This window comes from Colletes gigas, unplaced genomic scaffold (assembly GCF_013123115.1).
Source record: "Colletes gigas isolate AHSC1104 unplaced genomic scaffold, ASM1312311v1 Colletes_gigas_Sc00011, whole genome shotgun sequence".
NCBI classification, from domain to species: domain Eukaryota; kingdom Metazoa; phylum Arthropoda; class Insecta; order Hymenoptera; family Colletidae; genus Colletes; species Colletes gigas.
Genome location: NW_025106640.1, coordinates 6,886,740 through 6,899,063, shown reverse-complemented (window position 1 = coordinate 6,899,063; position 12,324 = coordinate 6,886,740). Strand labels below are relative to the sequence as shown.

At 32.7% G+C, this 12,324-nt stretch overlaps 2 protein-coding genes across 2 annotated transcripts; one reads left to right on the top strand and one right to left on the bottom strand.

Moving 5' to 3' along the window:
• Nucleotides 1-3,425: 3,425 nt before the first annotated feature.
• LOC122398210 (SWI/SNF-related matrix-associated actin-dependent regulator of chromatin subfamily A containing DEAD/H box 1 homolog) lies at nt 3,426-8,100 on the bottom strand. The gene is made up of 13 exons (XM_043397899.1): nt 7,892-8,100; nt 7,652-7,779; nt 7,260-7,393; nt 7,001-7,182; nt 6,709-6,937; nt 6,027-6,360; nt 5,681-5,955; nt 5,476-5,613; nt 5,065-5,388; nt 4,686-4,987; nt 4,392-4,604; nt 4,226-4,332; nt 3,426-4,165 (listed from the first exon to the last, which is right to left on the bottom strand). The coding sequence occupies exons 2-13, from the start codon at nt 7,755-7,757 to the stop codon at nt 4,005-4,007; spliced, it is 2,505 nt and encodes an 834-aa protein (XP_043253834.1). The 5' UTR covers nt 7,758-7,779; nt 7,892-8,100; the 3' UTR covers nt 3,426-4,004.
• A 683-nt stretch (nt 8,101-8,783) lies between these two features.
• Nucleotides 8,784-11,402, top strand: LOC122398183 (lysophospholipase D GDPD1-like). The gene is made up of 7 exons (XM_043397850.1): nt 8,784-9,089; nt 9,181-9,223; nt 9,352-9,533; nt 9,602-9,822; nt 9,909-10,042; nt 10,106-10,223; nt 10,285-11,402. Exons 1-7 carry the CDS (start codon nt 8,966-8,968, stop codon nt 10,423-10,425), a joined length of 963 nt encoding a protein of 320 aa, XP_043253785.1. The 5' UTR covers nt 8,784-8,965; the 3' UTR covers nt 10,426-11,402.
• Nucleotides 11,403-12,324: the final 922 nt, after the last annotated feature.

Below are 12,324 nucleotides of genomic sequence, written 5' to 3'. Positions count from 1 at the left end.
AAGCCGGTTTGCCATAGAAACACTTTACCTTTCGTAATTCCCCACTCGACGACGCTGACAACAAACCGATTTACAACCAGATTTGGGCAAATTTACATCCAAATAATAGAAACAATTAATGACAAATTTAAATCAAATTACAATTAAGCAATTCGAAACCTAAACTAAGATGTTCTTTTAGGCAATGAAAAGTATCTATAAGTATCTAAAAGTAAATATAAGTATGAAAAATATTAAAAAAAACTCACCTATAGAAGTTTAAATTTATATATTATATTTGTTTTAGATGTTTTTTGAAGCAGTCTCCACGTCTGAAGAGGACCTGAAAAGATGAAGAAAAAAAAAATAATTATCGATTGTCCATTTCTTATTTATTTATATAATTTATTTACTCGCGACGTTCGCTCGATAGAACAGTTAAATTGTTATTTGTTCATTGTGAAATGTCTCGCGTTTATTCTTAAATCGGCTGGCTTCTGCAAATAATTTATCCGAAAGTATATTTGATTTTGGCAAATTGTTGCGTCTAGTAAGAGACGATAATGACAGGGATGTATTATATCTTAAAAATGTACATCTCATTGTCGGATATGCATCAGCTAGAGATAGGAAAAATTCTTATCTGGATTAAAATTTAAGTAAACATTCTACTCATTATTCGCTAATAAAAAATTATAATTTGGAGTCATAAAATGACATTACGTTTCACGTTGAACGAAAACTGATCTGTATAACTGTTCGAACAAACATCATAATTAATGTAATTGTAATGGTTAATACACTGTCATTTACAACGAGCGTTTGATACAAATCAAGCAGGTACTTGGTACGCGTATCCAACGCTCGGTGTAAACTAGCTCAGTGTTTCACGAACGAGAATCGCGCACCGATTGCCGCCAATGTTCCCGTCGAATCGAAAATCAATTTCTCGAACGTGGCGACGCGAGTCATCGTCGCGAAATCCATTACGAACCACGTACTAATATTTAAAACAACGAGAATTCCCTTTTGCGAGACCACTCTTTTAATTCGTTGTTTCTTTTATTTCAGGAAATTTCCTACTGCCGCTGATAACACTGCAAAGGAATCTGACGAAGTTGGGCGCCCCATCGCGACGGAATTAAATTTATTGAAACGACCAAGGATGTTTTAGATTTAGTAAAACTACGCGTAGAATTTGCAGAGGACGAAACAATAATATTCTAAATAATTTTTTTCTAATATAACGTCGATCCATTGCTCTCCGTTCATTCTTATTTCCGAGTACCTTCTGTACAAATCTAGAACGCGAGATGCGAGAAGAAGAACGGAGAAACTTCCAGATCCGGGTAGTCGCTTCCTTTAATCTTTCCATCGAACGTTGCGTAGATTTTTGCAAGAATCTATACACTATGTTGTTCTTCGATCAAAGACTCTATTTCCGTTTTCCATAACTTCCTATTGTATGTAACATTGATCATTGTCACGAAAAAATGTAAAAAAAACGAGGCATAAAATTATTGGCAAAGTTAGAAAGTGATTGGGGAACATGAAGAGTAAATTTTTTAAGAGGCTGTTATATAACTGTTCAAAGATCATATACACCACCTGAATCATCGAATCTAAATCCTATTGAGGTGGTACGAGACAGACTGCAAGGGTACCCTACAAAATATTAAAATAATTAGTTTCTGTAACGTGTGTCAATAATATTATGACTCACTGTACAAATTAATGGAAACGTGATTATAATCTTTCGCGAAAGGGAGAACCTATAGATCTAAAGCGTCAATGAAATGATGAAGTTGATTTTTTTAAGCTTTAACTTCTATTTGAAGAACGTATTTTTCTATTTTGTATTTATTTAATGATTCTATTCGCACATGATGAGGAAAAAAGAGGAATTAAACGCAGGTACAAAAGAATGGAAAAAGTAAAGTGAAAGGGTGAGGTTCAGTCGATAATTGTTTTGCTACCTAACCCTAACTTTGCATTTTCAATTCTCAAAATTTCCAAGGAAATTAACGATTTGAAGTTCTATCAAAATTATGAAATGTGATCCCCTTTGTTACATATACAAAAAATGGCTCGATTTGTCTCGATTCGAGATTCACAAAAGAGGTGAACGCTACATGTTTTGGCCTTTCAAGGCCATTAAATAATAACTCATTATATTACTTAACTACTCTACCGTTGTGACTCTCGTTTCCTTACGGCAATTTGGTGAACCACGAATAGAATTATTAAGGTCCTTCTAATAATTGCATTATATGATTATTATATTCGACTATCATTGAATATTTCCATCCAATGGTTAACATTACGTCGATAGACGGCGGTAAGTTTATTCAGGTAATGTCACAGGAATTTTCCTGACTTTCTGAACTTTCCGACGACGACATTCCACAGCTTTAGATTCCGTGTAACGTGTGGTTTTTGATTTGCGTTTAAGATTAGCAGAACAGAAAAAACCCCCAAACGCAAAGGACAGCATTAATTACAGTATTGATAACGCAACATGATAATTACCGAGTAATTGCCTCGATAAACGTGCCGTCTGAAAGTTGTAACATCCATAAATTGTATAACACATTTAAACATTCATCCGGAACACTCGAACAGAAATCAATGAACATATACTTTTCTACAACTTGCATCCGGAAATTAGGGATAACAAACAATCGACCGTCACCCTTCGTCGCAACAATTACTCTTACGATTATACAATCGTTAGGATCATTAATTGTACATAATTACGTGTATACATACTTAGTGGAAGGCGGGAAAGTTAGCTGAATGACGTCACCGGATTTCCCTCTCTTTTTACGTTGCTACACCTGCAAGCATTTTACAGATTCGTCTTGCATTTCAACTTCCGGGGAGTTAACAACCACTATTCAAGAAAGATTAGTTTAGCGAACAATAATTTACTGCAAAGAATTTATTGCCAGAAATTTATGATATTTATTAATAAAATTGCAATCGATCAAAATGTATTAATTGAAGTACTTGAATAATACATGGTAAATAGAATAGGGTATATAGACACATTAGTTTATAAAAATTATAAGATGTAACCTTTAGTTGAAAATTGATTGCTGCTCCTTTCAGTCTACAAAGAGCATAGTTTTTCAACGGACGAAACTGAAATCAAAACACATTGGTAATCAGACAAAATTCAATCTATTTATATAATCGTATAATTTTACGTTCAATTTACAGTAATTTGATGAAGAAACAATTAATTTAATTACAAAGCATATATTAAAAATGTATAATATATTTTGAAATACTCGTTTATATTTGTTGTTAACATCTGATCAAAAGTTCTTCATTCATTTAATTATGCAAATTACCTAAATTAATATCCTTTTCATACAAGTCTTACTGGAATTTTAGTAAAAAATGTATTAGAAGATAATAAATTAATTTCTGATGAGCAGCGTAATACCTTTAATGGTTTTGTACAATAATCAAGTAATCTCTTGAGGAATGTGTATACAGTAAAACCAAATAAATATGCATTTCGACGTATCATTCTTATTACGTTCTATTTTTATCGTATAATTTTTTTTTTTGTTGTTGTTCACTTTCAGGTCTTTGCTCTTTTCCATGTTACTAGTAAGTATTGTGCAGTCTTAACCATTTTCATCGGATTTTACATTTAAAAATATATAATTAAATATTCGAACATAGACACAAGCACAAAAAAAAATAAAAAAATTAAGTATGAATCTAAATATATGCTTATATAAATACAAGAATGATTTAATAATCGGTATAGAAAATATAAATTGAGTTTGCGATTCATAAATATCGTAGATTACAATTGTGTACACATTTTCGCGAAGGTTTCGTACATGCAACCATTAAATAAAAAAAAACGTGCGATATAGAATTGTTTAAATCGGACCTTCATCGTTTTTTTTTTGTGCAACTGTAACAGTATTTTATCACAAAGTTTAAGGATGCATATAAAAATTTGTCAAATATTCTGCTAGAAAAAAATATGTTTAAGTAAAAGATTAATTTTTAAATTCTATGTCGCTATCCGCTTCGTTGTTTGCCACTCCATTACTCGTCCTAGCAGTCTTTGACCCAGCCAACGATAAGGATTTACTGTGTTCCAAACCTAACGTCATCTTAAGTAACTTCAGTATACTCTTTTTGTCTGTGCTTTCGTTTTCTGCGAACAAATTCTTGTTTTCAACGAGTTATGTACAAAACACAAATTTACGTCACATACCTTCGTTACGAGTAATTTGTTGTTCAAGATGCAATTTATCCTTGGCTATTTCGTACATATTTTCTTCTATAGTACCTTCGCTTAATAATCTAATTATGGTAACTGGTCTGAAAATAATTGTTTTATTACGAATGAATTCTTACACTATTACATTCTGATCACATACCTTTTCTGACCTACTCTGTGACATCGATCCTCTGCCTGTTTATCATTGTATGGGTTGAAATCAATATCATGAATTATAACCGTATCCGCGGTTGTTAAATTGATCCCTAAACCTCCAGCTTTTGTTGATAATAAAAATATGAATATACTTTCGTCTTCCGTGAACTGATTTATCAAAAACTGTCGATCCGTTACCGGTGTACTTCCATCCAATCTGTATTTTCGAATTTATATAAAATATTTAAAACTTTACGAGGCTTAAAATTACGAAATAAAATCAATTTATAGAAGATACCTTGTATACGTTTTTCCTCTAATTGTCAGATATTCCTCCAAAATATCCAATACCATTGTAAATTGACTGAAGATCAATACTCTATGGCCGTCCTCTTGTAACTTTGGTAATAAATCGTCCATTACTCTTAATTTGCCAGCTTCGGGGATGAGTTCTTGTTGCAAACCTAGACCAGCTAAGCTTTTGTACGTTCTTGTCAATTCATTTATTTGATAATCAGTCATCCAGTGCAGATCGTCGAATATGTAATCCGGGTTCTTTTCTTTATAACCGTGTTCTTTCGCCAGTCTGTCCGATATTAACTAACATAAAATAGCAAAGAATCACAATTCTGCAGGATGAAATATAACTCTCGTTCCATAAAAATATAAAAATTTACTTTTAACTTGGATTCGTTAAACTGATCTCGCGCCAATAGTGGATGATTGGCCAACTTCCTCAACTGTATCATCATCCCGACACCATTAACTTCAGTGCTCTGATCGGCTTCCGCCGAAAATTCCTCGATCAAATTTTGATACAATTTCTGTTGTCTCTTCGTCATCGGACATCTTATGACACGATCAGTTTTCTCAGGCAAATCTCGAAGAACCTCCGCTTTCAAACGACGAAGCACAAACGGCTTCATAATTTGTTTTGCATTCTTAACTTGATCCTGCTCGAACAATGCCCGTTCGCCATTTTTGTTAACTGCTGATACCTTCTAAAATTTCATCCGTACAATTACGTGAAACATCATATCCTTTGTAACTGTGTTTTCCAAAGCCACAGTTTTCTATTTAACACTCACCGCATTTTTTGCAAATAAACTCTTCAAGTCCGCTTGTTTGCTGGCAAATAACGAGGGCATCACGAATGTCAAGAGCGACATCAATTCCAATAAATTATTTTGTAGAGGAGTACCCGTTAACAGAATTCGATACTTGGCCTAAAAAATAATTGATATTTGTGTTATTTAACAAAGTGAACAATGCACATAACGAGAGAATACGTACGTTGACTCTAACGAGATTTTCGTATCTAATGGTGCTCATATTTTTCAACATATGAGCTTCGTCGAAAATTACATAGTGTATCGGCATGACACGAAATAATCTCCGCTCTTCCGGTGTACTGCTAATTAAATTATACGTAGTTAATAAAATGTCAACGTCATCTAGATCGCCGTTCCGCCATCCCATTCTCATCTCTTTCCTTTCTTCCTGAGACCCAAAGTATCGCACAACCTTCAACCCGGGTGACCATTTCTCCATCTCGTTGTTCCAATTTTCTACGCAATGTAAACATATATTACTAATGGAAATACATGAAAAATCGAAGAAATCTACGATGTTTATTTACCCATTGTTGAACTGGGAACAACTATCAAGTGTGGCCCATCTTTCTCATCTTTGAGACCAGCTTCTTTCAAGTATGTAAGGAAGGCTATTACTTGGATCGTTTTCCCCAGACCCATTTCGTCTGCAAGAATGCCGTTCACGTTTTGCGCGTGCATCACAGCCAGCCAATTCAAACCAACCATTTGATACGGGGCTAACATTAGATTTGGCGATAATCCTCTTGGTTGCTTTTTAATAGCCGATGCTCCTACAGCTACAGCCTTCTCAATATTTGTAGATAAACGAAGACACTTCTTCATGAGAGTTTCGACTTCGTGTCTTGTAGCTAATAATTCCTGTTTTATTTAAATAATATTATTAAATTTGATCCCCTACTCGCGGAAGGCATACGTATACGCCCTAAGAAAATAGTCATTTGCATAAGACATATACAGGGTGTCTCATTTTGATCAACGCACATATCGAAATCCTGTTTTTGCTAGGTTTTAGTAAACGTCTATCGCTATACTAGAAATAATGTAAATCGAGAAAACTTATGTGACTGCAGGGGTACGACTGCAATTTAAACGCGACTATCATTCCATAAACAGTGGACAGCTTTCGGTTGAAGTATGCTACAGTTGAAGGGTTAATATGGAGTACTGATAGATAATAAAGATACGTATATAATTTCTATTACTCACTTGAGCTGAATTCAACAGCTCTGTATCTAAATATTTATAGCTTTGGAACTTTTCAACTAAGTCTCTCCAGTTATTAAACGGCCTTGCTTTTATAATAGCATTAGCCCTCTTTTGAGTACAATGAGACATTAAAAGTAATTCGGACGCAGGAGAGTTTTGCATAAATTCCAAAACTGCTTTTTTGTCGCCGGTAAGTTCATTAGATACTTCCATGTCCGAATCTTCGTCGCTATAAACACCACAAAGAAAACAGTTAAGATTATTGGAACTTGCTAAGTTATTGGATACATACCTATTAAATACTTTGTCCTTAAAATTTGTTTCATCTGAATCGATATCTACGTCTTCTTCGTTGTTCAATTTTCTTCTTTTTTTCTTACTCTTTTTAGAAGGACACTTGTTGCTTCTCTTTCTACTTTTTCTAGAGACTTCACTACCATCGTCGTTATTCCAATTTCTGTTACTATGGACGTCCTGCACATATACAACAAATTTCTTAGTATCTATTTTGAGCCATCCTGAGAATTCAATGCATAATCGATTAACGTTACCTCATCTTTGTCAACAGAAGAGCCTGTATTTTTAGCCGACGGAATACCTGCATCGCTGTCGCTGTCCTCAATTACATTCACTGCCTTACGTCGAAACTGTATTTCAGAACTTGTTAAATTACTGTCATCATCCGCTAAAGAACACAATTTATATATACAATCATACAATAAAGAAATCATTGATACTACTACCGTATCTAATGAAAATAAAATAAGTATTTTTTTTTATACTTTTATGTCAACATCGAGATACAGATTTAACAGACAAAAATCTCATTGTCGAAAAAATGTAGCAATCACGTAAGTATCTATTCTCGATAAAATGACAACAAAACATGGACATCGGTCGTATCGACCTGTAAATTGAAAATCGAAAGTAATGACAGACTTACACATATTTAATGGTTTCAGTTGTTTCTTTTGAAATCGAAATTGCCGTAAATTTCCTAAAAGAGTCGGGCTGCTTGCATCTGTTTTCGGTGAATTCGAATCCGACATCTCGTCAATCGAATGAGAGACGCTGGCGAAAACACATTTTTATAAAGGTAGCTTTTAAAACTCGTTTGACAGGTGTATTCGGAAAAGCTCCGAACTGGGGGAAAGACGTACGTCCAACAGGTTAATATAGTTACCTATTTAACAGTTATTTAGGTTATCTGGATTCTGAATTTTTAGTGATTTTAAAGTTGCCTCGGACGGTCCTGTTATTTTCCAACAATTATCAACGAAAAGGAATATCTAACAGAAACCTATGACACTCGCAATATCACTTATAAAATTACACTTAACAAAGCTTCTTAATCGCATGTCAGTTGTATTTTGAACCGACGACCGTTCGACCATTATAGCTTGACAACATTGATTAATGCCGCGCAAAGGAGAAATCACCAAGTTTTGTTTTTCTTGTTTCCTCTCTTAACTTTGTAACTGCTTATCTACCCAATAAACAAATTACTATTTATTAAATACCCATTTCAACCCGTTGAACTCTGAGAATTTTTTGTAATATGAACGATTAACAACTTCAGAAATGTGCAAGAAGTTAATATATTTCTGTATAAGATGTTTAGAAAAAAGCATCTTTTCGTACATCGTTCGTTGCGTTAACCGGAAGAACCGCTATCGATACATCGATCTCGATTATAATTACGTTCAAAATAATTAACGATATTGATGTTCAATTATAATTTCTGTACCATTCATGTATGTTATTAATACGATTGACTATGAACAACTGATTAAGTTTATACTCAATACGTGAGAAATCGATTTTTGGAATTCTTAACATTAAAATCATTACACCAAACATTAAATTTTTTTCTTGAAAGTGCGTAGGAATTCGAGGGTATGACTATTCACCAAAAATGATTGTAATTTACCCCCGCAACCAGAAATAATTTTTTTAGAACGATTTGCAAACATTGTACTATGTACGGTAATTCCATGTACACGCGCCAAAATTTGTAATAATGCAGAAACGTTTTATACGTCACCCCTAGGATTCCGTATTTGTTGATACACACAGTTACGACAAAATGTACAGAATTAATCATATAGTCGCACTATCGAGTGAAATGCTCGTGTGTCGCTTGCTGAGGATTTGTCATTCGACGCGTTTATTTGCACAATGCAACTTCGAATTTGTTTAAACAGAAGTGACATAAGTTGATATACTGGAAAATCAAGGGACGACAAATTAATATAAGATGATACTGTACTCGGTAATCGGAGGCTATATGTTAACGTCGATGATACTTTTTAAATATCCGACGTTAATACACAAAAAGAAAAAAGTAAAATTTTTGTGTCAACATATCAGCCACAGGGGAGGTGCGTTTCGTAATTTTTTATAATTCATTAACTATGATTTCCGTAGACGTTGGGAAACGTGTTCGATTGCGAGTTATATTTTTTTTTTTAGGCGCAGGCGAAGGCTACGAAAATACAATGTACGCGTTCAAACGGTTAGTCATAGTTTACTTAATGTTCCAAGAATGCGCAATAGATAAGAATAACAATGAATAATAGCCATATTTGAAGGAACAGTATGTTCCAACGAATGATACAAATTTAAATGAATTTGTTGCTTTAGAGCTGTTGCGATTGGAACAGAAATGCTAGAATTGGACTGTCATCTCACCAAAGATGGAGAAGTAGTTGTGTCTCACGATCAAAATCTTTTGCGTAGCACAGGCATAAATAAGAACATTTCTGAAGTGAATTACAAAGATCTACCACTTTTGAAACTGTGCCTTCCGATAGATTTTGATCCAGGTAATTATAAATGATATTTCTAGAAATTAAATTGTGAATAAAATTATTCAAAAACTATAGTTCGACAGGTGCAGAATATATTGGACCGGAGAAGGAGGAAGAGAGACGGTTTGCTCTCTTGAAAGAAGTATTCGAGGCATTTCCCAATCTGCCAATCAATATAGATATTAAAATTAACGACGACCAACTTATATCGAAGGTGTCCGACTTGATAAAGCAATACAATCGCGAGGAATATACAGTATGGGGGAATTTTAATGATGAGATAACACAGAAGTGTTATAAAACGGTAACTAATTAATATTCTAAACTCTAAACAGTTAAAAAATGTATGTTGTAAAATGATAAAAGCGCTAAATAATATTTTTTGTACAGAATCCAAACATAAATGTCTTATTTTCCATGCAACGCGTAGCCTTGTTAATACTTCTTTTGTATACTGGTTTATTGCCGTTTGTGCCTCTGAAGGAAACACATCTGGAAATATTTCTACCTTCCATTTATATAAGGTACCTTGAACACATTAATTAATGCATAATTAAATAAAATTAATAACTATCACGTTGCTATAGGCGCCAGAGAATTCCAAATTCAACGTTTATACCTTTAGGGAAGGTACTTGTGCGTGTTATTAATGTACTACTAATGAGGCCATGCTTATTCAATCATTTAAGAGCTCGTGGGATACATGTAAGTCGATATAACGATCAATTGTAAACTCATTTGAAAGTGTTTAAATATATGTTTATAGGTTTATTTTTGGGTCTTGAATAAAGACGAAGAATTTCAAAAAGCCTTTGATCTTGGAGCAACGGGTGTAATGACAGATTATCCCACAAGATTACAATTGTTTTTAAAGAATCATTCATTTGATAAAACAAATAATGAATAGTGTACTACAGAAATGAATGTAAAGGTTTTATGGTGCAGCCAAAGATCAGAACAGCGTAATCAACAAATTCCACGCGCAAAAATATCTTATAAAGTCACTATTTCTGTACGTTTTATATTAACAGTATTATCCTTTTGTATATTCTACGATTAACAAAGTGCAATTCAGTGTTACTAATAATAGCTACTATAAGTACCGCACACTAAGCTTAACTATGAAATACTAAATAATACTTGTCTGAAATTTGTTGCAACATGCCCTTAAATATTAAAAATTTATTCGTATATAGATACTTTTTTAATTGATACAGCAATCAATTATTATTTCTATTATATATATATTCGTTACTAATTTTAATATGACATTTTTATGAACTAATAAAAGGGTGTAGAGGCTTATTTTTTTAATATATAGAAAGAAGACATTTCACCAATATTGCAGATAGCTTTCTCAATCAAGATCACCCGTTACAGCCCTAGCCGCGAAAGCTTTGAAAATCTTATAGAAAAACATTTTGTAACATTCAATTATATTTATTTCTAACTTTCCACAACAATCCCACAGAACTTCAGTATTAATCTATTTCCTATTTAAATTATATGTTCTTTTTTTATTGTTTAAGCAGTCGTTAATAATGTTGCAAGAAATTACCTGTCATAGTACAATTTGTAAATTCAATGCTATTACAAACTAATGTAAAATAATATATTTTTTACAGTTATTTTAGATATAATTACAGGAATGCTAAAAACGTGTCTTATGTATACTGATATATTACTTGTATGAAAATAAGCTCGAGCTATGTACAAATGTAATTTCGTATCTAGAATAAATTTGAACACAGTCATCAGTTCAAACATATATTATTACTGGTGTTAAACATATAAAAATAATTCGATACTGAATTACACCATTTATAAATTTCCTGTTTGAGAACTGCTTCTATAATTTTAAAGAGATTTCTATTCACCGTTACTCACCATTATATTTTATATTGTACCAACAGGAATGTAGAAAAAATGTATAAGAAATATTTTTTAAATAAAAATACTAATGTATAAAGAAATTCTTTTGTACCTCCTTTGTTAGCAATTGCACTTAAGAATTAAACTTATACATAATGTATTTCATGACTTATTGCACTTATGAAAAACGACTGTCTTTGGTTCCTCTATAGAGTCATCGATTGGCATTTGTATATAGACAAATACTTTGCCTTTACAGTAAGTGCAATATTCCTTAGATGGATGAGAAGGTTGAAAGTGTCTATCGATAGCAGAATAGTTTCCAACAATGTTTACATTACATATCTCACAGTACACTTCAACTGGTCGAAATCTTGAATGCACAGCATCTGCAACAACTCGTTCAATGTGCTCTGAGTCATTTTGATTGTTAGATTCATCATCTCCCGAAGACATTTTATTTCTGCAACAAATAATAAACTATTATTACAATATGAAACTACTACATTGCATTTGACCCAAAATTTCAAAAACACTTCTTACACACAGAATGAAATTCAAAGAAGAATAAGATAAGAATTGTGTATTTTAATTGAGAAGTAATAGAATAACAAATACAACGTAATGAATTAAAAGTGTACATATTCTGAAATTCGTTTAGATTTCTAATATAATAGTTAGAAAATTATAACCTATAATTACCTATTTCCACAAAACATCCTATTAATAAATGCGACGAACTATTTCGTTCAAACTAGTCTTCGTTTAATATGATTAGGTAAAGTGAATCATTAAAATTCTTTCTAACTACTTCATATCTTTCATCAATCATTTTTTTACTTGAATAGAATACATATTATGGACAGGTTTCTCAGATACATTCACAAAATAAATGTTACAATAGAAACTCTGTATCTCCTTATCTCTTGCTTCG